Source organism: Bos grunniens, chromosome 2 (genome assembly GCF_055505025.1).
Source record: "Bos grunniens cultivar Pamir isolate PY7600 chromosome 2, Bosgru_T2T1.0, whole genome shotgun sequence".
In the NCBI taxonomy this organism is placed as follows: Eukaryota; Metazoa; Chordata; class Mammalia; order Artiodactyla; family Bovidae; genus Bos; species Bos grunniens.
The window spans coordinates 97,839,143-97,865,801 of record NC_141166.1 but is presented as its reverse complement, the minus strand read 5'-3'; the positions used below and the strand labels follow the sequence as shown (position 1 = coordinate 97,865,801).

Genomic DNA, 26,659 nt, shown 5'->3' with positions numbered 1-26,659 from the left:
TGCTTCACAGTAGCTGAAGATGGCATCTTCACATGAAGATGGCTCAAGATAGTCAGCTTAATCTAATTTATGCTAGGTAGTAGACAATTGTTTTTTGAAGGGAGATATGTGATTACTGATTGATTTTATGATGTTATGCTACTTTGTACTTCCATAACAGTTCACGTTAGCTGGGTTGTCCCTTCAATTTGGAATATTGGCCCCTTAAGTGAACCAAATTAGGTTATTCTACCTCCTTAGCTGGACCTAATATAGCCTTAACATTAATCATTTGGCATTTGACAAGTGAAATGTGGGTATTTACATAATGTAATTTTGATACTTTTTACATTCCCATGTGAAGATTCTTTCATTATCATATTTCATTAAATATTTCAGAATGGTTACATTTATATGACATCCTTTACTAAGAATAAGTAAAGAAAAAAATACTCCAGTAAATTCTCTTTTAAAAAGTCATGTTTACATATGTTTTCCAGAGTCTCCCTTCTAAGGAAAAAAATACAAATGCAAAAGATAATTTGACCATATTTTTAAACTCAAAATAGGTGATTTTGCACTATGAAGTATACAGAATTGCTTTAGGCTTTGTTCTGACTAACATACTAGAAAAGTATCTTTTATACACCTTTTTGGAAAAACCATATAGACTTATTTTTGAAAAGCATTATGGAAAAAAGTGTACGTGGAAAAATCTCACAAATACTTGAAACAAAAATATACTTTTCTGATTATTAGATCAGCTGTCAAATTGGTATATTGATGTTAATTGAGGCTTGACATGTCATACTATATTCTGACTGAAGTGAATTTATTTTTCTTCACTAGTTTGTAGTTATAATCTGTTCAGCTGTGGCCTAGACCAAGCAGATTTTACTTATTACAATATATGCACAAACTAATAAAGCAATGTTGGATATACTAGGCTTAAAGGGGAAAGAGAGGTAAGTCAGTTAAAATACTTGGAAATGACACTAATAAAAACATTTGACTTTTCAAAAAAATTAAAAAGTTATGTTTCATGCAGTGAAGATTATGTAATAGTATTTGAATTGAGAATCCTTAATGCAAATTCTAACACACTTTAAAAATCATAGGTTGTTACAAACAGTGGTGACAGCATGCGTCTTGTATAAAATACTCTATATTTTATTTGGTAGTTAGATTTATCTTGGAGCTAAATGTTTCTTCTGTTGCCATCTTCTTGTAGGAAAACTTACACGTTACCAAACATTTTAGCTTCTGTTTTATAGAGGTGAACACACTGGTTAGCTGAGGCTGATAGAACTCTAGATCATTTTTTTATATTTATAAATCTAAAATAATTCTAATGCCAGAAGAATTAAACACAAGGTTTAGAAAATACATAATCCTTGGCCCCTAAATTTTAATCCCCATAAAAACTAAGCTATAAGTTGCAAGTTGTTACAGGATCATTGAAGTCTAAGAGTAAGAGAGAGAGAGACCAAAATCTGCTGTGTCCCTGAACTAAAGTGCTTAGCAGTCTCGGAACCGACAGACGTTGGAGATAGGACTTTATGGCTAATGTGAGCAATTCTTTATTTCTCTGTTTACTGCTGGGAATTCGGTTGAATTAGTACTGCCCTTCAGGATCTCACAATCTAATATGAACCCGAATATTCCTAGCATTGGTCTTAATCTCTGCATCCCCTCATCTGATTCCCCTAGCATTTTCTTCTTGCCCTAGATCCTGGACTGTTCTAAATTAGTGAGGGTGAACAAACCTGGTCCTGAAGCTCTGGACTCTGATTCTTGAATTAAGAGAATAGCTCTGTCATACCCGGTGGGAGAAAACTCCCTGATCCTCCCAACCCTATCCTCAGCTCCTGGGTGTCTGTCTCAGGAAGATCTTGATACTACTTCAGGTCGTCTGTTGCCCTTTGCAGGCTAGAGCTGCTTCTGCAGCCTTGGCAGTTAATTCATCAGTTTGGTGGGGCCCAGGGGTGGAGCCCTAAGTGGGCCCAAGGAAACATCAGCACCCAGACCAGGGATGGTTCTCAGCTTCATCTAAGTTCCAAACTCTCAACAGTAGGTTTACTTGAGCTGTGTGATCTTGAGCAAGTTTCTTAATCTCTCTGTGCTGAATTTTTCTATTCTGCATAATGAGGCTAATAATAGCACCTTCCTTACAGAGCTGTTTTGAAGATCAAATGTGTTATTATTTTTGAAGAAGTTGAACAGTGCCTGACATATAATAAATGCTATGTGAAAGTTTGTAAATAAAAATATTAAAAACAAACAAATGAAGAACATTAGAATATGCCATCCCAAAATATGTCTTTTTGAGATAAGGATTATTTTGAGCTAATTATTTTTAAGAAGTAGCAGACACTGGAGAAGCTCAGAAAATAGAATGTTATCTTTTGTAAGGGAAATTGACACTTATAAAGAGGATCTCCCTTTGTAAAGGTGTCTCTATACCAGGAAGAGAAGAATGGCTCTAAATCACAACAGACTCTTTGTCAATGGAGACGGCAGCCACTTAAATCTGCACAACAAACCATATCCCTTTTTACTGTGCCTTTCCTGGAAACCTCAAACTGGGCTCCCTGTTCCACCCCTGGCACACACCTTTCTCTCTTTTGATTTCAGCTGGAGGTGGCAATTAAGGAGTGATTTATGTCATCTTAGGGAGTTACTCGGTTTCCCTGGGTCTCCCATATGTCTTCATGATCATCATGCATGTGTGCTCAGTCCTGTCTGACTCTTTGTGACTCCATAGACTCCAGAGGAGCCCACCAGGCTTCTCTGTCCATGGGATTCTCCAGGCAAGAATACTGGAGTGGGTTGCCATTTCCTCCTCCAGGAGATCTTCCCAAACCAAGGATCAAACCCATGTCTCCTGTGTCTCTGCATTGGCAGGCAGATTCTTTACCACTGAATCACCTGGGAAGCCCATATGAGGCATTATTGTTAAAAGGCTTCCCAGGTGGCACAGTGGTAAAGAATCCACAGCCAATGTAGGAGATGCAAGAGACACCAGGTCCTTCCCTGGGTTGGGAAGATGCCCTGGAGTAGGAACTGGTAATCCACTGCAGTATTCTTGCCTGGGAAATCCTCTGGACAGAGGAACCTGGTGAGCTACACACGCAGCACATACATTGTTCAAGTAATTAAACAAGGTGGCCCTTGGCCTAATGTGGGTCTAGTTTCTGGTGGCCTACACAAGCAAACCAAAGGAAAAGCATGTAAATGCTTCAAGCTTACAAGATCAAAATGTTAAGGACAACCAGTCACAAATAGCCAAATAGGTTTGAAGCTATGAAAGTGTGAAGGTGTTAGTTGCTCAGTTGTGTCCAACTCTGCGACCCCATGGAATGTAGCCTGCCAGTCTTCTCTGTCCGTGGAATTGCTATATGGCTCAGGAAACTCAAGCAGGGGCTCTGTATCAACCTAGAGGGGTGGAATGGGGAGGGAGATGGGAGGGAGTTTCAAAAGGAAGGGGATATATGTATACCTATGGCTGATTCATGTTGAGGTTTGGCAGAAAACAGCAAAATTCTGTAAAGCAATTATCCTTCAATTAAAAAAAAAATACTAGAGTGGATAACCATTCTTTCTCCAAAGGATTGTCCCAAGCCGGGGATTGAACCCAGGTCTCCTGCATTGCAGGCAGATAATTTACTATCTGAGCCACCAATCAGTAATTTCCTTACTTCCCTTCTGCTTTTTCTCTGTAAAAGTCTCGACATGTCCTGTCCTGTGGAGTGCTCCTAGCCACTTCCAGTTCAGTGTTACTCAATTAGAATTGATTTTTGCTCAGAAAAACCTCTTAAAATTTTTTAAATACCTCAATTTACTTTTTAACAAGATATTTAAACCTCTATTCACTTTTCTTATGAATCTATCTTTTATTACAGATAGATTAATTTGATAAATTACTTGATCTCAGACAAGATTTCAGAAGCAGGTAGAGGGAAATTTATTTTCCACCTGCACAGAAACAAATAATCAGTGTGTTAAACAGAGAGCAGCTGGAAATGTCAAAGGAGAGAATTCTAGAATCTCAGAGATGTCTGCCAAGTATATGGGAGAAAGGGATGAGACCAGAGTGCCTTGTACTTGTCATCACTGATGTAGACCCTAATGGGCTTAGCCCTAGACACAGTTTTAAAGGTGATATATGCACAATTACCCTCTAACCTCTGTTCCTCTTCCCTTTAGAAAAGATCCAAAATGTATCCTCTAGGAGTAGCATTTATTCATTTCCTCAATGGTAATTTTTTTTCTTTGTTGAATACCTACTTATTTCAAGGAAGATGCTACATGTTGGGGACACATGTAAAGAAGTTAACCATGGTCCCTGTCCAGATAAAGCTCAGATTCTACTTGGTGAAAGAGACATTAAGCAGATAATTGTGCAATTACTTATTTAATCACAACTGTGAAGAGCATTCTGAAGGACAAGATAACGTGTAACAGGAGTCCCATTCTAATCCTGTGGGTCAAGAAAAGTGACTTTAAAGAAATAGTATTTCAACTGAGAGTTGAGCACTTAGAGCAGCCGATTAGGCTAGAGATTTGGCCTTGAGGAAGAGAAGGGTATTCCAAGCTGAGGGCGCAGCATGAACAAAGGCTCTGGAATTATTTTGCACTAGATGAAATTCAACAAAGAAGAATTAACATAAAAATGGTGCAAATGAACCTATTTATGAAACAGAAATAGAGTTACAGACATAGAAAACAAATTTATGGTTACCAGGAGGGAAAGCAGGAAGGGAAATATTGGGAGATTGGGATTCACATATACACACTACCATATATAAAATAGGCAACCCTGTTGGCTCAGAAGGTAAAGAATCTGCCTGCAATGCAGGAGATCCAGGTTCGAACCCTGGGTTGGGAAGATCTCCTGGAGGAGGGCATGGCAACCCATTCCAGTATTCTTGCCTGAAGGAACTCCATGGACAGAGGAGACTGGCCTGTTATAGTCCCTGAGGTTGCAAAGAGTTGGACAAGACTGAGCAACTGGCTTTTCACATATAAAATAGATAACTAATAAGGACCTACTGTATAGCACCGGAAACTCTATTCAATATCCTGTAATGGCCTATATGGGGAAAGAATCTAAAAAAAGAGTGGATATACTTCTATTGGTTCACTTTGCAGTACAGCAGAAACTAACACAACATTGTAAATCAACTACTCTCCAGTAAAAATTAAAAGATAAAGCACCATGGTGGAATTAAAACAATAATAAAAATAAGAACAGATGATTGTCTACAAGAAATCCACATACAAATAAAGAATTAATATCTTACTTTAAGAAGGAAGGAGTGGTAGGTGACAGATGTTTTATATAATCACCTGTTTCCCCCAAGGGTAGACAGTGTTGGTATCTTATCATTTTACAAGCATCATGCAACATCAGTAGGGGATATTGATAGTAATTCTGATTGGGGAAAGGGAAAATTTCATGGAGGCAATTATTCTAGGGTTTTACAGGATGAATTGAGCTATTATAGAAGTGAATAAACTAAAATAAGAAGCTATAGACCAAATAAATTACTCTGAAATGTAAAATTTTTGATATTAGCAAAATGGCAGAATTTGTGTTTGTTTTTTCTTAGGTTTATTTCTGTGGGTTCTGAAAGCATACTATGGAATCTGCAGCCAGAGCGATGTACAATAAAGTTGCCTTGTTTACAGGTTTTTGATAAGCTGTTTTTATTCTTTAATAAATAAGAAATGATGCCATTGTCCTTTACAAAATAGCTGAGGTTTTACTTGAGCAAAATCTGTTTGGAAATGTTAAGCTGGTTACACAGAACTAATATGCCTCAAGGTGGTCATTCTCTCTGGATTAAAGCTGTGGAACAATTGTGGCTCCTGTTACAAGGAAAATGACAAAGGACCATTATGAAAAGGGACAAAAATCTCTGTTCCCAGAGGGGGACTGACAAGCTGAAAGTCCCCCTATACATGCCAACACAAAAGCCTGATTGCCTCGGATTGTTTGCTTATGTAAATCAAAAGACTGCCATTAATTCTGCAAGTGGAACTGCTGAGCAACAAACAAGGTGGTGATTGGCTGGATTCTTGCTCATGGATTGGTGCAAATCTGACAAGTTCTATTACTTTTCTTCTACTCTCTATCTGGATACCTTTAGGAAAAGAAGCTTGTTATTATGCACTAAAGTAAATAATTTGTGTTTTTAGAGTAGGAGTTGGATTTGAAGGCAAGAGAACTTATCAAGGATCCAGGATCTTCCCCAAAGCTCTCTCCAAGTGGGACTCAACTGTACATTATGACAGACGTACCAGTGACATTCAGTCAGGTGGAGTGTAATGGGGATACACCCCCTGAAAACGGTCAACAGAAGATTACTAAAATCACAGAAGGAGCCAGTGACGTGGATGGCACCCCACCACACTGCAGGGTAGAACCTAGACTTGATGTACCCACAGAAAGAAATCAGGAGAAAAGTGAAAAATTGCAAGAGGACATACTGCTCAGCTCGTCCATGGATGAGAAGATTCTAAAAGGTAAAGCATTTTCCTTCTCTCTAATTTGCTTTGATTTGATTTGTGAACTCACTCAGGAGGCTTTGGATAAGCTGTTATGAAGGAGTAAATGGCACATCCTTCCACTCTTGTCCTTGCCCAAATGTGGCCCCTTATCCTGTTGGGGCTTCAGAGCATAAGGACTAAACCTCTGCCTTGGGTCAAATCCAAGCTCATTTATTTGAGAGTTCTGTCATCCTGGACAACTTTCCTGGCTTCCTGAAGCCTTAGTTGTCTCCTTAGAAGAGGTAGATAATAGTACTGATATTTGTAGAGTTATTGTGAAAATTATTGTTTGTTAAATGATAGCTTCTGTTATTTATCATTATATGGGCAGCTCCATTATTATTTGGTTAAAGGGAATTTGTAAATTCAATTTTTCTTTCTAAATCTACCTGAAAGTATCAGAATTCATGGTACTATACCTTATATAGACATTAAAGAAAAGATTAGCATTATGTTTACAACTAAAGAACTCAGTGAAGAAATGAGTTGGAAGAGTGAAATAGTTATTTTAGTGACCACACAAAAAAATCTACCTCATTAGAGTCTAAATTGGTAATTTATTTATCTTAAACTACTTAAATGTTAAAACATTTATCTTATGGGGTTTTTCCCTCCAGAAAAACCAGAAGAGAAGCTCTATGTTGTTCATAAGGCTCTCACAGATCTTTCTCTCCAAGAAGCAGCTGTTGATGAAATGGCATTGAGAGAAGGTAAGAAGAACTTCCATTTTGTACACAGAAATTGTTTGACTGGATATGGAGGACAGTTTTTGCATGGGATGTTGTGTGAGTGTGGTATTAAAAAAGGAATCCAGAAGTCATTTTGAAGTCATGCTGTTTTAGGCAGATAAGGCAGTCTGGACTTATCTGTGGGTTCTACCTTAGAAAGCATTATAGACTCTTTAAGACTGAAACCGCATGGATCTGTATAATTGCTTGGCACACTTTGACTTGATGATATGACATCTGTGTCTTAATAAGTTAGTCAACAGTATCAACCTTTCCTTTTGATTTAGTGTCTTCAAGTCTGTGTCAGCCACCTTGCAAATTGTAGATGTTTCAAAAATGGATTTATCCTAAAAGTTTACCATTGCATACAGTTTAAAATAATCTTATAAATTTATTTGATCTATAGGAAAATTCTAGGCCTCTGATGTAAGTACAAAATTGTTACCTAATTCTTGTCAAAGAAATCTTCCGAGTGATGAAGTTAATTCTAATTGTGTCCTTTCATAAAATGCCTGAGTAAAAAGAACATGGATTTTTAAATGATTATATTATTTTACAAATAAGCTCAAGAGTCTAAGAGACACAAAGTGTTTCAGACTTCTAAGGAAACACATTCAAATAATTTCCAAATAAAGTGCAAGATAAAAATCTATTAATTAATTATTCATATCATCTCTTGCAGGCATAAACATCTTATCTCAAAATTGAAACCAGCTTGGTAGACCTAAGTGACTTAGTTTATTTAGGACCTTAGCAAGCAAAACACTGAAGAATTATTGATTGAAATATTAGAACATCATATAAAATAGTAGATGCCAAGGTTGTTGGCAGTTTCCTGAGTTTGTCCACCTTGTCTGGACACCTCTCAGACTGTCTGCTGACTGCATACAGTGGTCCACTGTATAGTCCCTCAAGGAATAATGTCATAAGCAGCAGTCATTGTCAAGTTCTTACACTATCACAGTTAATTTATTAAGACCTAAACTCTATGAGATGAACTAAATAATCTCTTGCCCTAACCCTTCTGCTGCCAATGAGCAAGCAAACTCTCAAAGACAGAGATCTCAACTTTTATCTAGAGTCCCTTTCAAATTTTTGACCATAAGGTCAGCTGGAGACAATAGTTCTCTAAGATCTTTCATTTTCTTTAAATAAAGAATAAAAGCAGTCTTGATTTTTAAAAGTGGATAGTCTCAGGGTGAATTTTTCCCTGCATGAATCCTTTTGTGTTTGGTGGAACATATGTTTCTGCTGTAGGGTTAGAAGGACACATTTTGGTATCTTTTATTTTCACAGTGGCAAACAGCTAAAAAGTCTCTGGAGCGAATACTCTTGGGTTGAAAAATAGGAAAATGTTAAAAATACTGAGAAAAATACTATACTTTAAAGACAGAAGTAATTTCATGCATGACAACTCTATGCCCGAGTCATGGATAAGAGACAAAAGATCAGTTTCTTCGGTTCTTGCGAAAAAAAAAAGAAAACCAAACAAGATTATAGTAAACATTATAATGTGTATTTATAATGTAAAGAATACTGACTGGATACCAGCGGCCTATAGGAGCTGTGCACAAGGAATGAGGAGTGATGATCCATCTTCACTTCTATCTGTTTGTGTAACTTTACAATTATAGTTAGGAAAATAAAATGAAAAGAGAATGAAAAATCTTTGATGGAAATGGACTTGTTAACATCTTTCAGTGAAAATAGGAAGCTGTGGAGGAGAAAGGCAAAGAGAAACAGTGCCTCTCATTTTATTTAAAGACTCTAGTATTTTGTCTGGGAAATCCCATGGACAGAGGAGACTGGCAGGCTACAGTCCATGGGGTTGTAAAGGAATCGGACATGACTTAGCAAATAAGCAACAATGGTGTTGAAAGAGAGTAGTGAACACAACCCTGAGTCAGGCACACTGCAGGCTGAAGCTTCTCACTAAAGTCCTTTAGGGGTGAAAGCTCTGAAAACAGTCTCTACTCTCTCCTTATTAATTGGTTTTTGCATGCTCAATAAATGTTATTGAGGATATGCTGATAGGATCTGTTTGAAAAGTGAAATTTGCAGTGAATTAAATGAGCCTTTTTAAAGTCACTACATGGTACCAAACCACTTGAGTTAATTAGTTGTCCACTAAGGACGTGTCTAAAATAGTAGGCTAATCTAGCATTAGCTAGATATGACCTCAATGAGATTTTTAAATCTTGACTCGCTAGCAATCAGTGGCAGATCCTAGGCTGCACTGTGTGTCCTTTGGTGGACTCGGTGCCTTGATTAGCTCAGCACCTGTCTCTTGGCCATCTGTGGTTGCCTGTTCCTTCTCTACACCTGCTATTTTAGGACAACTCTGAGAAGCATGGTGGCAAATACTGAATTTGCTACTCTGAGTGAGACCAGTCATTGGCAGTCATTATTTCATTATTTTTACTGTTGGAAGGAAGTCTTTTTTCACTGGGAGATGTTTTTCTAATTTTCTTTGAGGACTATCCATGTGTGTTTAGGAAATAGGTCCTGTGTTGTTTTTTTTTTTTTTAACATGTTCATATACCCAGTCATGATAAGCTAGACAGGATTTTTAAAAGTGTGTCTTATGGAATACCAGTCTCACTAGATACAGTTGTTCAGTTGCTAGCTGTTGTTCAGTTGCTAAGTTGTGTCTGACACACCAGGCTCCTCTGTCCTCCATTATCTCCCCGAGTTTGCTCAAATTCATGTCCACTGAGCCAATAATGCTATCTAACCATCTCATCCTCTGCCACTCCATTCTCCTTTTGCCTTCAATCTTTCCCAGCACCGGGGTCTTTTCCAATGAGTTGGTTCTTAGGATCAGGTAGCCAAAGGACTAGAGCTTCAGCTTTAGCAACAGTCCTTCCAAAGAATATACAGGGTTGATTTCCTTTAGGACTGACTGGTTTGACTACCTTGCAACAGTCGTTCATAACAAAAATTTCCATAGTAAAATGAGGTTGGGTTGCTGGATCCTAATATTCATTAGCATTTTAAAGGTTTAGATAAATTCTGAGGAAGCTTATTTGTGTTTAATGCAGTGTTTTCTGAGATAATTTGATAGGGTAGCCTGTTCCATTGTGTAAAACATAATAATAACTCACAGAACAATATCTCATAAAATATATGCTGGAAATTGGTTGTACAGTAATATAATCAGGAGAATATGTGGGTATTTTGAAATCTCTACACATATCAACTACCAATTGATTTTGCTACAGGGCATCAGTGGGAGAAGATTCCTTTGAGCAGCAGCAACCAAGAAATAAGCAGACAAAAGGAAAGGATTTCTGAACAACCTCTAGAGGAGAGAGAAGATGAGGAGCTGGAGAACACAGCTCTTCAGGCAACTGAAATTGAATGGTTAGGATTTCAGAAATCGAGCCAGGTTGACCTGTCACATTCTAAGCAGGATGAGGAGCAAGAGGTTTGGGATGAAGAAATTAATAACGATGATGATGATGATTGCAAAGATGATGAAGATGAAGTTCGCGTGATAGAATTTAAGAAAAAAAATGAAGAGGATACTCAATTAAAAGAGGAAGGTGATGCAAGTGAGGACTCCCCCCTGAGCAGCCCCAGTTCCCAACCTGTCACACCTGATGAGCAGCCGACCTTTGGGAAGAAGGGTGATTTCTCCAGAAACGCTTATTCAAGATACAATACGATATCCTACCGGAAAATCAGGAAGGGGAACACCAAGCAAAGAATCGATGAATTCGAGTCTATGATAAACTAACTGGAATTGAGACGTTCTCATGCCCACTAAAGCAAAAACTAATTCGGTTTTCCTGATGTGTATCTTTGTTGCCTTATTTGAGTTGTTGCCTTTGAAGAAGTGGAAGCTGAATCTCTGTTTCACTGTAGAGTAATGTGGAAATAACCCTAGTAAAAATTCAGTGTTGTAATCTCAAATCAAAAAGCTTTAGGCTCGTTCTCGGACATTTGTTTTTTAAAACTTCACTAATATAGCCTTATGTGTTAAGCACTAATCAGCGAGCACCACTGGGAAATCCAACATTTAAAAGTTTGGCTTTAAAAGTAGCAATGCTGGGAAATGTAGTCATCAAAGGAAAGAGTACTATTTGAAATGAAATGTAGTTCTTTTTGTGTCTTTCTTCCTATACCTTGAGGGGAATAGAAAGTCTGGTATCAAATCGCTCTTTATTTAAAATGTGATTTTATAGACTCTGGCAATAAACTTTGCAAAATACTCTGCCTTTCTTATTACCTTCAGATTTTAAGTTGTTTTGCTTGGCATCTATGGAGTGAAATTCTGTATAGGTCGCCTTCCTAGGTGTTACCATTCACTAAATTTTCTCACTAGAGGGGCTGAGCAATTGTCAGTCAGGAAAATTCTGTTTACTAAATGTTGGCTTTATGCTCTCAAGATGAATTAAACCCATTGTGAGATTGCTAGAAGGAGGGGTTGGAAGATTTGTGGGCAATTGACTAAAGAGTTATATCAGATAGTTTATTTCTGAAACTGAAAACAAAATCTTGTCTAGCACAGTTAAAGTCATTAAACATGAAAATGACAGCTTTAGCACAATTTTAAGAAAATACCCCTCTCTATTACTACACTTTCTCTTATTAACAGAATCTCAGAATAATTTTCTTTCCTTAGAAACCTGAGACAACTCTAGTCATAACTGTACTAGTTACTATGAAAATGGAAATAATTATCTTAGAATATTTTCAAAGTAGAGTGTGAGTGTGTATTTTTAGTGAGAAAGCTCTGATGGTTGTTGGGAATATATAATTTACTGGACCTCAGCCCAAATCAAGATGCTTAAAACTGTGCTTGTGAAGCTTCACTCAAACCAATGTGTCAAATAATGTACTGAATATTTATGAAAAGGGAGAATCTATATTTATATTCTTAGATCCATAATTTTTCATTTCATGCTTCTATATATATTACCCTCAACTTTCTGTCACCACAGATAAAGACATTTTTTTGGCCCTGGGAATAAAAAGACAATTCCTCATTGTCTGACTGTAATACAGTCTTCATTGTACTATTCAACCCTTTGTTTACTTATTTTCATTTTGTGAAAAGCCCTGGGTTAGCCCTTCTCAGATTTTTGCTTCTTTATGTGTAACAAATCCCACACATTCTAAAGGCACTTTCTTTAATTCTCTGTTGCCATATAATATGTTTCCATAGTATCATACACTATTATTAAGTGTTTATGAGACTCAATTTTGAATTTTTCCTTTTGTTTTTTTTTCAAGCAGATACTTTATAGCCTGACCATATCAAAGTCTGTCATGCTTAGTCTATAGAATCTATACATTTTATTCTTGACAATGTAAGTTTTCAGAATAAAGTCAGGAAGATCAGGTCTTTATTGATAAATTTAAGTAGAAGATTGATGCACTAGGACAGTCATCTGTTAATTTAGTGCCTTTAAATCTTTTTACCTGGACAACCTATTTTCTTTTTTGGATTACTGGTGACCCCTATAATTTTCTACTTAACTTCAAAGCACAGTATTGTATTATCCATCATAGGACAGGACCCATTGTTAACCTACAATCAACAGAGCCTGTATTTTGAATTATTTCAGCAGAGGTGGCAACTTCCAGTGGAACTTGAGTGAGGTGTGTGGTCTGTGGTCATTTGATGTGGCCAATCAACTATCTCTGATTGGGCTCCAAAATATAGTAACCCTGGCCCTTTTAGCTTTGTGATATCTTATCAGATGATTAACCAACTATGAAAGATTTCGTCAACAAGACTATTGCAGGGTATGTTCAATGAGTAAATGCTTAATGCTCACAGAGGAGGCAGCATAGTTGCAGAGCATTGAAACTATCGTTTGGCATCAGTGCTCATTGCCCTGTGCTGCCATGTTCCGTATCGCCCAGAATGAAGGAACCAGAAGCGCATAACAGTGATAGGTGGCTCTGTGATTCTTTCTAACTTAGGAAAAGACACAGGTCTGGTTCCAACTGTAGTGGGTGGGTCTTCAACATTTGAAAAGCATATGGGACACATTAAGAATACAAACTGGGAGCTCCATGTGAAGGCTGACTGCCTTTGGGATTCAAGGTTCAGGGATGGAAGAAGGACTCTGGTAGCTGTTAGCAGGGAGAACCGATTTATTATGAAAATGCTGATATTTCTTGCCTGACTTTTTATCTTCCTTAGATGCTGGGTGAACAGGAAGTAATAACAGCTCTATTTCTCAGTCAATATAAAACTTACCCTTCATATAATGCTACCTTTAAAGACACAGCATGTACATCAGACTCTATCGATCTACCTATTAACAGTTTAAACAAATAATTTTGTGTTTGCTTGTTCTCAATAAAAGTTTGTATCCTTGTTTTTTTTGGTGTCTAGATTTTACTTTCTCTAGTTGCCTTTTAAAATTTAGAAGAACCCTCGCACATCAGCAGCTACTAAGACCATCAATAAATGCTTTTTCAAAAATCAAGAGAACACCTTATTTTAACTCACTTGCATTATTTATTTCAAAAAGGTCTTAAAATACTTGTATATGAAATTGCAAAAAGGATTTCTGATGGGTAAACATGTAATGCTCATGAAACATTTCTATTATTTTTACAGGAACTGAACTATTGTTTGAGATGCATCTTAATTCCAACAACTCGGAACATATATATATATATATATATATCTTTGTAGTCTCTAATGTAAAACATTGCTGTAAACTATGCTGACGTTTTTATAGTAATCGTTTTATGTATTTACATGGTGTAGTACTTTTGGAACATTTTCAAATGGAGAATGGGCATTTAAGTTTTTCAAAATGATAAGAAAACATTTAAAATAAGTAATAATAGAGAATTATAGAAAAAGAAGAAACATCAGCATATCATAAAGAAGAAATATGTCTGACCATATGAGAAAGGCACTACTTCTTTTAAAGCCTAAACTTTCACTGCTCCATAAAAGTAAGAGGGCTATAAAAAGTAATGTCAAAAGTATAGCAAACATTTGCTAATATTATAAAATATCACACAGTAACATAATAAATATGAATACCAAAATGTGTGAAGAACACAAGGTAAGTAGAACATGCAATCAACATAAACACATGGGTAGTAATGAGTAGTGGAAATCACCAAAGTTTATGTGAAACTATAAAATCAAAGAGCTTTGTAATTAATTACCAATTTGAAAGAGTTTTAGATATGAATTTGAAAGGTAATTGAACATTTACTTAGAAACTTAGGTAATCAATAACAAAATTCACTAATTTAACCTTTGTCTTCTTTTTTTTTTATGCCCACCTCTTATAGCTAATATGTATAAAACTAGGAACATTCCATACAGTAGTCATGTACGGATGTGAGAGTTGGACTATAAAGAAAGCTGAGCACCAAAGAATTGATGCTTTTGAACTGTGGTGTTGGAGAAGACTCTTGAGAGTCCCTTGGAATTCAAGGAGATCCAACCTGTCCATCCTAAAGGAAATCAGTCCTGAATATTCATTGGAAGGACTGATGCTGAAATTCTAATACTCTGGCCTCCTGATATGATGAACTGACTTGTAGGAAAAGACCCTGACGCTGGGAAATATTGAATGCAGGAGGAGAAGGGGACAACAGAGGATGAGAAGGTTAGATGGCATCACTGAATCAATGGACTTGAGCTTGAGCAACTCCGGGAGTTGGTGATGGGCAGAGAAGTTTGGCATGCTGTAGTCCATGGGGTTGCAAAGAGTCACACAGGAATGAGCCACTGAACTGAGCAACATTCAGGCAGTTGTTTGAAGAAGAATTAAGACATATGTATAAACCTAAACTGAATAACAAGGATCCCGATAATTTAGTTTGGTTACTCCTCACATCTGGAAAATAATAGCCAGAGTAAAAGTCCACATGAGAATTTTTTGTACAGAAGGCCAGATGCAGACAAAGCTGTGTACTTAAAAGAGACTTAAAAATACCCCAAACATTTCAAAATTTTTATTTATTTGTAGAAACTCTTGGTTTTACTTTCTGTCAATTGAAAGTATAAAATATAGAAGCATCAGTTCAGTTCAGTTCAGTCACTCCGTCATGTCTGACTCTGCGACCCCATGAATTGCAGCATGCCAGGCTTTCCTGTCCATCACCAACTCCTGGAGTTACCCAAACTCATGTCCATCGAGTCAGTGATGCCATCCAGCCATCTCATCCTCTGTCGTCCCCTTCTCCTCCTGCCCTCAATCCCTCCCAGCATCAGGATCTTTTCCAATGAGTCAACTATTTGCATGAGGTGGCCAAAATATTGGAGTTTCAGCTTCAGCATCAGTCCTTCCAATGAACACCCAGGACTGATCTCCTTTAGGATGGACTGGTTGTATCTCCTTGCAGTCCAAGGGACTCTCAAGAGTCTTCTCCAACACCACAGTTCAAAAGCATCAATTCTTCAGTGCTCAGCTTTCTTCACAGTCCAAATCACACATCCATACATGACCACTGGGAAAACCATAGACATGACTAGATGGACCTTTGTTAGCAAAGTAATGTCTCTGCTTTTTAATATGCTGTCTAGGTTGCTCATAACTTTCCATCCAAGGAGTAAGCGTCTTTTAATTTCATGGCTGCAGTCACCATCTGCAGTGATTTTGGAGCCCCCCAAAATAAAGTCAGACACTGTTTCCACTGTTTCCCCATCTATTTCCCATGAAGTGATGGGACCAGATGCCATGATCTTAGTTTTCTGAATGTTGAGCTTTAAGCCAACTTTTTCTCTCTCCTCTTTCACTTTCATCAAGAAGCTTTTTAGTTCCTCTTCACTTTCTGCCATAAGGGTGGTGTCATCTGCATATCTGAGGTTATTGATATTTCTCCTGGCAATCTTGATTCCAGCTTGTGCTTCTTACAGCCCAGCGAATCTCATGATGTACTCTGCATATAAGTTAAATAAGCAGGGTGACAATGTACAGCCTTAATGTACTCCTTTTCCTATTTGGAACCAGTCTGTTCCATGTCCAGGTCTAACTGTTGCTTCCTGACCTGCGTATAGGTTTCTCAAGAGGCAGATCAGGTGGTCTGGTATTCCCATCTCTTTCAGAATTTTCCACAGTTTATCGTGATCCACACAGTCAAAGGCTTTGGTATAGTCAATAAAGCAGAAGTAGTTGTTTTTCTGGAACTCTTGCTTTTTCAATGATCCAGCAGATGTTGGCAATTTGATCTCTGGTTCCTCTGCCTTTTCTAAAACCAGCTTGAACATCTGAAAGTTCACAGTTCACATATTGCTGAAGCCTGGCTTGGAAAGTTTTGAGTTACTTCACTAGCATGTGAGATGAGTGCAATTGTGTGGTAGTTCGAGCATTCTTTGACATTGCCTTTCTTTGGTATTGGAATGAAAACTGACATTTTCCAGTCCTGTGGTCACTGCTGAGTTTTCCAAATTTGCTGGCATACTGAGTGCAGCACTTTCACAGCATCATCTTTCAGGATTTGAAATAGCTCAACTGTAATTCCATCACCTCCACTAGCTTTGTTCATAGTGATGCTTCCTAAGGCCCACTTGACTTCACATTCCAGGATGTCTGGCTCTAGGTGAGTGATCACACCATCGTGATTATCTGGGTCGTGAAGATCTTTTTTGTATAGTTCTTCTGTGTATTCGTGAAGCCATTTATATATATGTTTTAGTTTCAATATCTAATATAAAGACTTTATATAGATATTTAGGACCAACATCCTTGACTGGGAAAAATCCATCCATCAATAACAAAATAGGAAAGCCTCGTTTTCAAAGAAATTATTTGTTACTACTTATTCAATGGCAAACGTCATTAGAAACTTAGTGTATTAGAAGTTGCTCTATTTGTTGGAAAATAAGAATTTTGTGTTTTTGGAAAGCAAAGACTCACATAAACTTTCAAAGAGACCCCAATCATAGTGATAGCTACCGGTTGACTCTTTAGGTTGAAAGCAGGGGCATTAAATCTTAGTGTGATGGTATTTTTTTCCCTTTATTTTAGACACAAATACCAGAAACACTTGAAATTCCATCCATTAAACTTCACCAGGACTAGATAATATTTTTGATGTTGTTCAGTTGTTAAGTCATGTTCGATTCTTTAAGACCCCTTGGACTGCAGCATGTCAGGCTCCCCTGTCCTTCACTATCTCCGTAAGTTTACTCAGATTCATGTCCATTGAGTTGATGATGCTATCTAACCATCTCATCCTCTGTCATCCCCTTCTCCTTTTGCCTTCAATCTTTCCTTGCTTCAGGGTCTTTTCCAATGAGTTGACTCTTTGCATCAGGTGGCCAAAGGATTGGAGATACTCTTTTACATGACTTGTCCAAAGCTGTTTTTGGAATGACTATTTGTCCAAAATAAATATATATATATATATATAAGCTGTGGTTAGTGTTCCTTTTCTCATGTCAAGGTATCTTGGTTTCTAGCAATTGTTGAATACACTCATGCAAAGGTTTTTGTAAAAGCACTTTGGTGACAATCTACACAGTGAAGTGAAAGTTACAAGATTTGATTTTTGGACTCTGATTTTCCACTTCCCACCTGCATTCAAATTAAGCAATCTGTCAGCTTTGATTAATGGTTAAGGGAACAAAGAGTTGGTAATATCATTCACAGAGAAGCAATCTCTCTATGTCCACTTCTCTCTCTCATACTTCTTCTAGGAAATGGAAAGGAATAAGTTCTGCATGAAGTCAGGAGATAAGACCACTGTGAAGTGTGTGAGTATAATTATCCTTAAGCCTACACTTCAGTTGTTTAACAGTAAGGAGTGAAGCCTCTATTTCCTGTTGGTTCAACATCCAAAAAGATTTGGCCAAAAGGTCACATCAAATCACCAAAAACCACATCTCATCACTAAAAAGATGTGACTCTGTACCAAAGGATTTTAACTGAGCCCACCTGAGTTGCCTGCCCTACTTATAAAAGAAGAAATAGAAAAAAAAGGAGAAGAAGAAAAATAAAAAGAAGGAGAAGAGGTAGAGGAAAAGGAAGAAGAGGAAAAGGAAGAAGAGGAAAAGGAAGAAGAGGAAAAAAAAATCATAGAAGCATCGTTTAGTGAAAGAGGCTCACTTTTTAATTTTTTTTTTAGCCTAATAGAATGGAATCTGGATTTTAACTCTTTCTAGTGTGATGCCTTTAGACAATCCCTCTCAATCATCTTCGTCTGCATAATGAGGAGAAGGAGACTCACCTCATTGAGTTGTGCACAGACTGAGATGAGGCACAAACAATGCCTAGCACATAGTAGGTACTCAAGGTAATTAGTCCCATCTCCTTTCTCTTTATTTCTTGTAATTTCCTTGTTTTTATTCAAGATCGTGGACTTTCTTTTGAGATGGAATTTGTTTTCTATGTTTGAATGTGAAAGATAAAGATATTAAAACAAAAACGGTACCATCTGGTGTACCTCAACTCCCTTCTCTTGCATGACAGCCTCTTGAAAATCATTCTAAGCCATCCATAAAATCAAGATTGACTGGGAAAATTGAATTCCTACACTATAACTGGTATATTTTCCCCTTTACAATCTTGAAGGTGATTCTAAAGGAAAGATGCTTTAATATTGAAGAAAGTATTACCAAATTAGTTGAAAGCTAATGTGACTGCAGCCATGAAATTAAAAGACGCTTACTCCTTGGAAGAAAAGTTATAACCAACCTAGATAGCATATTGAAAAGCAGAGACATTACTCTGCCAACAAAGGTCTGTTTAGTCAAGGCTATGGTTTTTCCAGTGGTCATGTACGGATGCAAGAGTTGGACTGTGAAGAAAACTGAATGCAGAAGAATTGATGCTTTTGAACTGTGGTGTTGGAGAAGACTCTTGAGAGTCCCTTGGACTGCAAGGAGATCCAACCAGTCCATTCTGAAGGAGATCAGCCCTGGGTGTTCTTTGGAAGGACTGATGCTAAAGCTGAAACTCCAGTACTTTGACCGCCTCATGCGAAGAGTTGACTCATTGGAAAAGACCCTGATGCTGGGAGGGATTGGGGGCAGGAGGAGAAGGGGACGACAGAGGATGAGATGGCTGGATGGCATCACCGACTCGATGGATGTGAGTCTGAGTGAACTCCGGGAGATGGTGATGGACAGGGAGGCCTGGCGTGCTGCGATTCATGGGGTCGCAAAGAGTCGGATGCAACTGAGCGACTGAACTGACCTGAATGATATATTATGATCATGGTGCATGGTAGTTTTCGCCCTTGTGAAAGACAGTTGATTGAATATCATCAAGCAGAACTGAGCAAATTTGATGCTGGTGATAAAACACAGTTGTACCAACAACAGCTGTGTCATCCTTCAGGAGAGTAGTGGTTGAAAATGAGAAAAGAATTGTGCAAACTGGAAGGCTCAGAAGTACTCAAATGGTTTGGTAAATTAGTTTTTGAGCCAATAAGACCTGTAAAATATTATCAACTATGCTTGTGTTCAAGGTAATAAGATGCAAATATATTTTTCTAGGAAAGGTAATAAATAGCTTAAGCTAATCCAGAGAAAACTCTATAAAGGCCCTAAGAACAGAACCCCTTATTGAAGAACTCAGGGCTGATTAAGACCCTAATGTGTCTCATCCAAGGGTTTATCATTAGAAGTACCAGAATATCTAGAGGCATTTATACCTTTATTACAGTCTTCAGAAAACAAAAATTTAGAGCACATTGCTTAAAAGAATGTTGGTAGTAGATTTCACAATTAGTCCATACTCCTTTAAGGCCCATATGATTTCTAACTACTGATTATTGCCTTGCTTCTTAGAGTAAGCAGGAAAAACACGGTAAAACCTGTTTTAAAAATTCTACCCAAGAACAAACATGTGATGTATGAAAATACTTCCTTGCTATACTGACAATATGGATTCAAATATAGCTTCACATAATAAGTATGTCAAGGTAAAGCCAGGAGGAGAATACACCGAACAGGTCACAGAGGGTTCTTTTGAGCAAAAACATTTGAATATCTTCAGCTGGTATGCCCAAAGATAAACCTATCCAAAACATAACTCATCTTTTTCTGAATAGAGTTGACAATTATGGTGGAAACTGTTTTTGAATAAAAAGAGATTCATTAGACTGGCAGAAAACCTTTCAACATTTTTTCACTCACACAAAGAATTGCATAGGGCATCCAGCGCATTGAGTTTGGTCAGCAACTCAATTAGTCCTTTGGCAACTAACTTATGTTTTATCCCCCACATGGCGCTGTTTTGAAAAGAATGATCTCATTTGCTAGTCATTTTCTCATCTCATCTGCAATATCAATTATTTACATAAAATATCTTAAATATGATACAAATGTTCAAAACTATTTCCCCTTCCAATTCTTAGTTATTGCTGTTTTTGTGTAATTAATTGGGAATTAAAATTAAAGTTTTAATAGGAAATCAGACTAAGGATACCAAGTTTCACCATCAACTCAATTGCACAGGTTTCTTTCTTTCTTTTTTTTACAAATAGTAACAAGCATGTAGCATGATTATTCTCCAGACACCAAACCTCAACCAAAAAATTTATGCTTTTTTTTTTTTTAAGAATGTCGTGGAGCAATTTTGGTTAGGCTGGTGGCCCCATTTTTGGAGATCCTGATTCCAGATATCTAATTTAATCTAATTCTGATTCTAATTCTAATCCTGATTCTCTTACTAACTGGCCTGGGATTTTTAGATAGGTAATGTGTCTGCTAGACATCAAATTTCTACCAAATGAATGCAAAGGTTATCAGAATTTCTAAGATATCTTTCAGTATGACTAAGTTTAGGCATACCTATGGAGAGGGAAATGGCAACCCACTCCAGTGTTCTTGCCTGGAGAATCCCAGGGGCAGGGGAGCCTGGTGGGCTTCCGTCTATGGGGTCACACAGAGTCTGACACGACTGAAGCGACTTAGCAGCAGCAGCAGGCATACCTAAGATTAGGTACTCAATTTGGATCAAAGTAATATTGGGATTTTCTCCAAACTTATCAGTGTTATCTTTAGGTCTGCATCTAGGCATTTATTCTTTTCTCCCCCACAGAGGTGCAAGATCCCCTTCCTTATTTTGGCTAAATCTAGGACAGTTTTCTCTTAACTCTCTTCTTCACTGTGGTTATCATTCTCTTCCCCTTTCTTTACATCTCCTTCACTTTATTTCTACCTTGAAAACTTGTAAAGCCTATTTTAGCATACTTCATCTGTGTGAATGCTACTGAATATAAAGTAGGATTTTCACATAAGAGAACTTTCTTATTTTTAGTGCTCTATTTCTGCTTTATTCATTTTAACTCCTCTTATTTGGTTCTATATTAGAGTAGGTTCAATGATGAAATTTATTTTCAGTTACTACTGTGTGAAGTGATGCAGTCTGTATTTCTTTCCATTTTTTTTCTTGTTTAATATCCACATAAATCTAGAAGCTACTTGTATGGCCATTTTTTAAAGTGCAGTTTAAAAGCACAAAATGAATGGAAACATCCATGTCTAGAATTGAATAAGCATTTGACTTCCTCACTTAGAAATTTTCCACTGACTCAGAGTAAGAAAAACATTATACAGTCATCTAGATCAAAACCCTGCCATCAAGGAGTATTATATTAATATTATTTCTAACATTAGGTAAACATGCATGTGGTTGGAAGAGATTTCATCAAGGTGAAAGCTGTGTGTTTCTGAGTTCTTTTAGTCTAGGAACTCAAGTAATTTTCTTTCCTTCTTCTTTTCTTTCTTTCCTTCTACCTCTTTTATTTTTGATGAAAAACTGGCAAATAAAGGACCAGCTTCTCATTAATTATACCTACTTGTGGGTCAAAAATGCTGGTTATGATCAGCCATGATTGAATATCATTGTACTTTTCCAAGTTCTTCTGTCTTCATTTCTGGTTACCTGTTAGATGGAATGGGACAGCTAGCAGGCTTTGTTCCAGCAGAGAGTAGAAAGCAGGCAATTTAAAAGGCCACCTAGTGCTGAAGAAGGACTCCAATCCAATGTTGGATTTTTCTCCCTGAGTTAAATTTTGGTATCTCAAATATTGTGATTTTTAAAAAAAATCTTCCATTTAAATGTTATTAATTTTGAAAATTTTAAACTAGCATGGGGAAATATGGTCACCAAATTCACTGTCGAATTCACAGTGTCTAGTGGGTTTCCTAGATCAAAATATCACTTCCTCTTCAGTCTTCATAATAGTTTTCAAATTTCCACTTTTGATCTGGCTTTGCTGGGTCACAAGGTGCAACTTTCAGGGTCTTCTGAGTAAAATCTCCTTCCAAGCATAACAACTGATGATAGTTTCCAAAAACAAGGTGGTTCACCTGGAAAGAAAGGGGATCTGATAATGAGCCATAGGCTGAATTTAACAATTGTGATGTAAAGAAATTAAAACCAATTACCAATTTTTAAAAAAGGTGATTTCATTTTTTATTTTTTAGGAATTCCCCTGAAATAGATGAATAACATAAACCAGACTTTAGACAGTATTAAATTTGTCTTTATCTTAAACTAAATTCTCACACTCTCCAAGCTACAACTTTCAGTTCTTCATGAAGTAAAAGATGAATTTTCTGATGATATGGCTGATAACTGTATTATTTAAAGGAAATATCTCCAGATGGTGTTTACTGTATATGGTGACTGGCTCCCTCACGGATGGTAGTAAAGAAAAAAAAAAAAAACACCATCACAAAAAATGAGTTAGTTAATTTCTTAAGTTCATGCCTTAAAATGAAAATTTAGAATAAAATGTGTTAGAAATGATGTATTTTATTTACGAGTTCCTTACCATGTTCTCTGATAGAACATAATGCCCAATGTCCAGAAAGTCCAGATATAACTAGAAGAAGTCACAGGTATTTCAGAGGGTTCTATTATTGATTAATACTTATTAAACATCCTAGAAATTGTCAATAACCTACTTACAACTTGCTCATGAGTTTATAATTTTTTCACCTATCAATCCTCTCAAATATCCATAACTGTGACAAAGGTCATTTTAATCCTTCTTGCCTGGAGAATTCTATAGATAGAGGAGCCTGGTAGGCCACAGTCCATGGGGTTGCAAAGAATTGAACATAGCTGAACCACTAACAAACACACAAGTTTTGAAATGCTCTAAAATTTTATCAAATAGAGGTGACTTTATAATAATTTATTTTAAAGATACTCTTACAAAAACACTGTCACCCTTGGGCTCCCCTGGTGGTCCAGTGGCTGAGAATCTGCCTGCCATTGCAAGAGACACAGGTTCGATCCATGATCTGGGAAGATTCCACATTGCCATGGGGCAAATAGGCCCAGGTGCCACTACTGCTGAAGTCTGTATTCCCTCGAGCCTGTGCTCCACAGCGAGAGAAGCCACCTCAATGAGAAGCCCATGCACAGCAACTAGAGAGTGATCCCTGCTTGCTGCAACTAGAGAAAGCCCCTGTAGCAGAGAAGACCCAGCACAGCCAAAAAAAAAATACAAAACAGAATATTGTCACTCTTTTAGAATTTTAGAAATATGATACTTGAATAACCTCAAGGATTTGTAAAAAAGATGACACTGAGAAGATCTGGATTAGCTATAATAATCTGCTGGTGAGTTGTAAAGAGATCCATCAAATATAATAAGGATGAGGTATGGAAAGGAAGATTGGAGAGTGTGATGCTTAGGTCCTAATTTTATCCTGAGCAGGAAAAAAAAAAAATGTCATGAAGAAAGCAATCACTGGCCGTGGCATCAGAAAGAATGGAGACACCCCAAGGAAAAAAGTGTGCATAATTTGGGGTCATCCCTGAGCAAAATGATGGTCTCCACATACTCACTACTCATTCAGTGGGTTTGGTGGCTACCCGCTAGTGAAACAGAAGAAAATTTGAGAAGGCAGGCCTGAAATTATTCCTGCCACTCAAAAATCCTACAGAAAACTTATGACTTTGTATCTTACTAAAATATGATTGGGGAAAGCAGAGTACTTGAACAGCAAATAGGATAGGGCATGGTTGTTCTGGTTAATATCTACAACTTGACCTCTGGAAAACCATCCCTTGATTTCTAGCATGGGGTTTTGTAAATACTGTCATGGTTGGTTTCAAATCACCAATGTGACATCACTGAGTGTGAAGTTGGCAAGAGCTGCACACGGTCAGCACCTGCAAGCTGGTTGGAACTGACTCCAGCACCCAGAGACTCCAGCACCCTTAGACTCTCCAGAACCTAAGTCTTGAGGAACCAGAGGACATGAGAAAATCTCTCTAAGGAAAGGAGGCAGGAAGTGGAGACAGATTCATACTAAGCGCAGGGCTTGGGGAAGCACACTGCTTCTTGCTTTCCCCATCTACTCTCCCTATTAACTTTTCTGGTAATCAATGAGAACCAGTTCTAAGCCATAAGCCTGACTTTTGGCATTGCTAACTGACTTTCAGAAGCAAACGACTTTCAGAAACAAAGATGATAACAGAAATATAACCAAAAGAACTGATTTGAAGTAAATTTTGTTAAAAGAATAAAAAAGGACTCAACAATTTATATATTAAAAAAATCTGTTTATCTCTGCGTAAGAACTTTTACACTGCCTCTGTTGTCCCTTACACATTTAAAGCCTCTGATTGAGGAAGCTGACAAGGAGGGTTTATGTCGCATTTAATGGAAAGTTGGATTTGTGGTAAGGAAAAGGTACAAATATTTTGCTTACCAGTTCTGGACGGAAGACTGATGTTGATTTATGCAGCCATCTTAGCCCTTTGTTTCTGTTATCACAAAGGTGCAGCCTCAGGGCCCCGTTATCAGGCACAGGAGCTAAGCACCATGCTCCATGTTTAATAAGCCTTAACCAGGTGTAATTAAATTGTTGAAGCTGTGGGGAAAATGTATAAGGAGAAGGTGACTTTCGGCAGCAAACTCTTTGCTAAACATTTTTATTAGTAATGCTTAAGAATATAGGCACTCTAGTCAGATGTTTCATGTTCAAAATCTTGGTATGGCCACTTTCAATTCTGATAGTATGGCTGTATTATTTACCCTGTCTAATCTCATTTTTCTAATTTTTAAGTTGGATAGCAATAGTGAGCACACAGTAAGACATCAATAAGTGTTAGCTGCAATAATAAAACAATATTTAGTACAATTAGTACATGTCTGTGAATGGGTGCCCTTTTAAGTGTTCTGAGTGCCAGGCTAACCTGGTATTTGAAGTATTGGAGCATTCAAACCACCACACGATTCAGGCCCCTAGCCACTGGGGCTACAGGGAGAGCCAAGTCCCAGTCCTAAATGACTTCGATGGGAATTACTATGCTTGTTTTTTTTAATACTAGAAAATTGGACTCCTAGAGGCTGTGTTCTATTATAGGAAAGGTTAAAAATCTTTCTTGACTGATAGCACAAAGATTCACCAGTTTGCACTGTGTTAATATCTCCCAGTTCACAGCAACTCCTCTTGGAGAAGTCCAGTTTGGGGGAGTTGCCAATGTCTAAAATAAATAGTGTTTTAGGTAATGGGACTGTCTTTTTAATTTTTATAAATTTTTTTTAAACTTCGTTCTATCTGCCCAGTCAATATACTCTAAAGCACTGGGTCTGTAGGAAATTTGTTTTCAGTTCAGTTCAGTTCAGTCGCTCAGTTATGTCTGACTCTTTGCGACCCCATGAACTGCAGAACATCAGGCCTCCCTGTCCATCACCAACTCCCGGAGTTTACCCAAACTCATGTCCATTGAGTCGGTGATGCCATCCAACCATCTCATCCTCTGTTGTCCCCTTCTCCTCCTGCCTTCAATCTTTCCCAGCATCAGGGTCTTTTCAAATGAGTCAGCTCTCTGCATGAGGTGGCCAAAGTATTGGAGTTTCAGCTTCAACATCTGTCCTTCCAATGAACACCAAGGACTGATCTCCTTTAGGATGGACTAGTTGGATCTCCTTGCAGTCCAAGGGACTCTCAAGGGTCTTCTCCAACACCACAGTTCAAAAGCATCAATTCTTCTGTGCTCAGCTTTCTTTACAGTCCAACTCTCACATCCATATATGACCACTGGAAAAACCATAGCCTTGACTAGATGGACCTTTGTTGGCAAAGTAATGTCTCTGCTTTTGAATATGTTCTCTAGGTTGCTCATAACTTTCCTTCCAAGGAGTAAGCATCTTTTAATTTCATGGCTGCAATCACCATCTGCAGTGATTTTGGAGCCCCAAAAAATAAAGTCAGCCACTGTTTCCACTGTTTCCCCATCTATTTGCCATGAAGTAACGGAACTGGATGCCATGACCTTAGTGTTCTGAATGTTGACTTTAAGCCAACTTTTTCACTCTCCTCTTTCACTTTCATCAAGAGGCTCTTTAGTTCTTCACTTTCTGCCATATGGGTGGTGTCATCTGCATATCTGAGGTTGTTTTAAACCAATGTAAATATAATAAGAAAAATATTATATTATATTCTGTTGCTAAAATCTACCTAATACTTTCATCTAATGCATCATTTGTAA

At 37.5% G+C, this 26,659-nt stretch overlaps 2 protein-coding genes across 5 annotated transcripts in view; one reads left to right on the top strand and one right to left on the bottom strand.

Moving 5' to 3' along the window:
• Positions 1–6,108: 6,108 nt before the first annotated feature.
• On the top strand, positions 6,109–13,596 carry ERMN (ermin). Its single transcript, XM_086369353.1, has 3 exons — positions 6,109–6,507; positions 7,149–7,241; positions 10,481–13,596. Exons 1-3 carry the CDS (start codon positions 6,270–6,272, stop codon positions 10,996–10,998), a joined length of 849 nt encoding a protein of 282 aa, XP_086225479.1. The 5' UTR covers positions 6,109–6,269; the 3' UTR covers positions 10,999–13,596.
• A 7,847-nt stretch (positions 13,597–21,443) lies between these two features.
• Positions 21,444–26,659, bottom strand: part of GALNT5 (polypeptide N-acetylgalactosaminyltransferase 5) — a 42,872-nt gene continuing 37,656 nt past the window's right edge. For all 4 annotated transcript variants that reach the window (XM_086369312.1, XM_086369317.1, XM_086369338.1 and 1 more), the window contains 2 exons: positions 24,874–25,035; positions 21,444–22,512 (listed from right to left, as the gene is read on the bottom strand). In XM_086369312.1, coding sequence (XP_086225438.1) covers positions 22,372–22,512; positions 24,874–25,035 — 303 coding nt within the window. In that variant the 3' untranslated portion in view covers positions 21,444–22,371. The remainder of the gene's footprint in view (positions 22,513–24,873; positions 25,036–26,659) is intronic.